General features: G+C 40.8%; 1 protein-coding gene across 2 annotated transcripts; it reads left to right on the top strand.

Annotated features, from left to right (window-relative positions):
• The first annotated feature begins 2140 nt into the window (after window positions 1-2140).
• On the top strand, window positions 2141-3198 carry LOC124705660. 2 transcript variants are annotated; one of them, XM_047237360.1, is made up of 2 exons: window positions 2141-2309; window positions 2569-3198. In XM_047237360.1, exon 2 carries the CDS (start codon window positions 2583-2585, stop codon window positions 3045-3047), a length of 465 nt encoding a protein of 154 aa, XP_047093316.1. In that variant the 5' UTR covers window positions 2141-2309; window positions 2569-2582; the 3' UTR covers window positions 3048-3198. The 2 variants fall into 2 exon arrangements, with proteins under 2 accessions (XP_047093316.1, XP_047093317.1); XM_047237361.1 differs by having other exon boundaries at window positions 2566-3198.
• Window positions 3199-4223: the final 1025 nt, after the last annotated feature.

Genomic DNA, 4223 nt, shown 5'->3' with positions numbered 1-4223 from the left:
CTATACGTCTAATCCTTTCTTTTCGGCAAAACTGGTGAGATTGACAACCTCATTGTAAGTTGGGGCAAAGTAGTTTGATTGTGTTTTGTGCAGATTCCGCGTTGTTGCTGACACTGGTAGTGCGCCCTGCCAAAGTCAGCCAACAACAACCTTCAGAAGTGATTTCTTTCTCCTACTGGTCGATTAAATCTTGGTTTCTTACAAGGGAAAACTTGTTGCTGTGCTCATCATACCTTCCTCTTGGGGTTTTCCAACTGCACTACATCAGGAACACACCTTGTCTTGATAGTCAACAAATCTCGTCTACACGATAAAAAATCTCCGCTACACTGCAATGTCATCTACACATGCAACAAACCTCGTCTACACATGGAACAAGCCTCTTGTCCACGGGGAACAAGCCGCATCTCCATATGGAACATGCCTCTTCTACAAAAGGAAAAAGCCTCGTATCCACGGGGAACACCAATATATTGTCCGAGGAACAAATCTCGGGTAACAAGAATTGCGTTGCAGGAACAAATCTCATCTATTAGGGGAACACCAATATATTGCTCTGAAGAACACACTCGTCTACTTGGGGAACAAGAATACCGAGTCTGAGGAACACAACGCGCCTACTTAGGGAACTAGAATATAGCCTCCGAGGAATAAATCATGTCTACCTAGAGAACAAGAATATTGCGTCAGAGGAACAAATCTTGTATATTCATAGAACGAATATATATCGTCCGAGGAACGAATCTTAGGTAAAAAAGAATTGATTGCGAGGAACAAATCTCATCTATTTCACCAATATTGCGTCATAGAAACATATCGCGTCTACTCGGAGAACAAGAATACTGAGTACAAGGAAGACATCGTGTCTACTTAGGGAACTAAAAAAAAATTGTCCAAGGAACAAATCTCGTCTACTCAGGGAACAAGAATATTGTGTCAGACAAACAAAAATCGTCTATTCAAAGAAAAAAGAATATTAAGTTTGAGGAAAAAATCTCTTCAACATAAGGAACAAAATTTTGGCCCCACCGAAGAAAATCAAGACTATAAAAGCAGAATTGAATATGTAACAAGAATAAAACATGATAAATGTGGAACAAGAATTTTAAAAAATATGGACCATCTTTTAGAGCACGTGCAACAAATCACTATTATTAAAGGAACGTAATTTAGACTAAGAGGAACAAAAAAAAAATCAGCAGAGAGAACAAATCAATACTATAAGAAGTAAGAAAAAGAAATAGCTATCGAGAAAAATAAAATAGTAGTTGGAGAACAAAAGTTCTGCAGATGGAGTACATACCATGAGACATGTGAAACACGATTTTTGGAAAATGAAACGTAAAATAGAAAGAAAGAATTAATATTGAATGGTAAGAAAAAAAAATGATGACATAGTACATCTTACTAAATATAAAAAATAACTCCCGTAAAATTCATCTCACTATGAAAAGGGAGCACTTTTGTAGACTAAATGGAAAAAAAACACGGTATGGAAACTGACTATAAAAGGGAAAAATAATAAGGAAAATAGAAAAAAAAAGATACATAAATACCAGCAAAAATACAAAGAAAGATAGAATGGAAGAATCATGCAAACACATGAGCTAGTAGCTAAGACACAAGTACAAGCTAAAACTATTCTCCTAGGTGAGCACGTATGCATGCTGGTTTGCTTGGTCAGGAGCCCAGACCACTTCTGGCGACACAAACGAGGTGATGATACGGTAATAGCTGATATCAGATCGTTAGCGTCGGATTTCGAATCCTGTACGTTTAAATTCGCTCGTCGTGAACTGAATGTAGTGGCACATAAATTGGCTCGATCTGCTGAGCCATTGGTTTGTAATATTTCAGTAGGTGTGATCCCGGATTATATCCGGGAGGAACTATGTAATGATGTTATTTGATCAATAAAGTGTCATATTCTCTCAAAAAAAAAAACGAGGTGATGATACTCATAAAAGAATATACTGTATACGGAACGACCCGAACGGCCAGCTAAAGATCGCGCATTTGGGCTGAGCCCATCGACGAAATCGTACAGCGAAACGGGACTTTCATATAACAGGCTAACAGCCACCTGCGAGCAATACAGGAGAGGCTCGGGCCAGGAAAGTGATGTTATACTGGCTTTGGCTTTCCTCTGTGCGGCCTGTTTCATCCCTGGCTCCCAGCAATACATTGCTTTCCTAGAAAAGAGGATCCGACCGGATCATCAATCAGTTCTTCCCCTCCTTGGTTTAGGGAAAGTAAGCAAAGCCGGAGGCGCCAACAAATCCTCAGGAGTCTGCGTCCTCAGGTCCTGGGTACGTAACTTACTTCCTCAAGGATTTCTTGTTTCGAATTCATGTGCCTTTTTCAATCCTAAACGGACCAGTTCTGGATCTGTCGATCTAAAATCGACCCGGATACTTTTCTGCCGATTCCTGCTAGGAATCGAAACGAATCCAGAAGTAATTGCCTATACGAATAGCTGAGTCCGACAAGGACTCGCTCCCCCATGTATCTAGTATACAAAAGGGCATCGAGAGGCGCCTGATTTCTCACCCAAACAATCAATAGCAGTGTTGTAGATCCAGATGGCAAGCACACCAAGTTCATCCGAGAAGGAGGTGATGGTGGATCCGGAAGTTGAGAAGAACGCATCCGGGGAGACAGAGATGACGACGGAGATCAAGAAAAAGATAAAGATCGTGTTTGAGGTGCCAGCCAGCGAGGTGAGGCAGGTGATGAACTTCAAGCCTAAGCCCTACACGGTGGACATATCGGACGAACTGATCAGACGTTTCCCGGAGATGGCGGCAACTATGTACATGATGTCTGTCGACACAGCACCGGTCGCCGAGAGCTTTAATAGATGGATGCTTGAGCGGAAGGAAGATTTCACCAGGCAGCTCAAGGCCAAGGGCATTGTCACCCGTGAGGCCGAGGTTGACGAGGACTATGACCAAGAGAAAGACTATGCTCCGTCACATCGAGGGCGTCGGAGGCACCGCCCGGGCGTCATGAAAAAGCATCAAGGGGTGGCGACCAAGCTTAACTAGTTCATCAGACTACTCGAGCTAGCGATTTATCATCATGCTTGTTTCAGATCGTCAGTTTTTTATATTTCAGTTATGCCCGCCCAATGAATCTGTCTATCTACATAATGCTTGTTTCAGCTTATTCGATTTATTAAGAATTCCTTGCTTTTGTGTCCGGTTAGTCTATGATTGTCTGGAGTTGTAGGTGCCAGAACATCAAAATTTCTCCTTTTATGTGTTTATTTATCAGATTCTCTTCGAGGGTCATTAGGTAATCAGGTGTCAAAACTCTGAAATTAAGCAAGACCTAAATGTTCCACCGAGGCCGAGCAGGTTTTAGGCGAAAGATTGCATTTATTCTTCCGGTTCCAGAATTTTTGGTCTCGATTATCGGGTTGTAATAGACTATTATCGGATCTGTCGATCTAAATTAACTTTGCGGCTACAATATTTGCTTGCGTACGCATATTTCCTATGAATTACTTGTCCTGCAAATTTAATTGCATAGTAGCTAGGTTTGGCGAGGCGGCACACCGCGCCCATAGTATGATTGCAATACAGAATATGGTAGAAAATCTATAGGCTGGTAATGTACCATTGATCAAATAGTAGCAGTATCCATGTCCTGTATCAATGCATAACAGCTTTCCAACCAACAAAGACACATGGTGCTGATAACATGTGAACCTATAGGTTGTTATTTTGGTATCTTTGTAGAGCTCATATGTTGGTTGTTTATATGGAGGAATGCAAGCCTGAGCAGTACAATAGTGCCAATGATTAATTCCAGAAGTCATAACATGTAAGCTAATAGAAGTACCTATCATAGTTACATAGAGGCAATATTACAGTAATCAAGTGCTGCTTTCATAGCTAGACATTTTTCTTAGAAGTACTTGCTGTAGCTGACAATCTTTAATGATGGCTATCGAGAGATGCCAGCCAGGATTCTCCTAATTTCACATCCAAGATAAAGTAAAGAAAAAAAAACCAGTGAAACAACACCGTCTAGTGTTTGATTATCAATCCATGTTGTGAAAGAGAAAACTTGGCAATCCAAAGGAAATCCAAGAGATTCTAAGACACTGTACTTGATCATTTTATCAGCAACTGGTCTCACTCTTGGATACGCATTCTGCTATCTGCAAGAAAAGTATGTTTCAATCATGCTCTTTCGAATACAGTTTATAACATGGT

This window comes from Lolium rigidum, chromosome 4, assembly GCF_022539505.1.
Source record: "Lolium rigidum isolate FL_2022 chromosome 4, APGP_CSIRO_Lrig_0.1, whole genome shotgun sequence".
NCBI classification, from domain to species: domain Eukaryota; kingdom Viridiplantae; phylum Streptophyta; class Magnoliopsida; order Poales; family Poaceae; genus Lolium; species Lolium rigidum.
This window is presented reverse-complemented; position numbering and strand designations above follow the sequence as displayed.

Coding starts and splice junctions, on each gene's coding strand:
- LOC124705660 (XM_047237360.1), top strand. CDS start 2,583: ATGGCAAGCACACCAAGTTCATCCGAGAAGGAGGTGATGGTGGATCCG.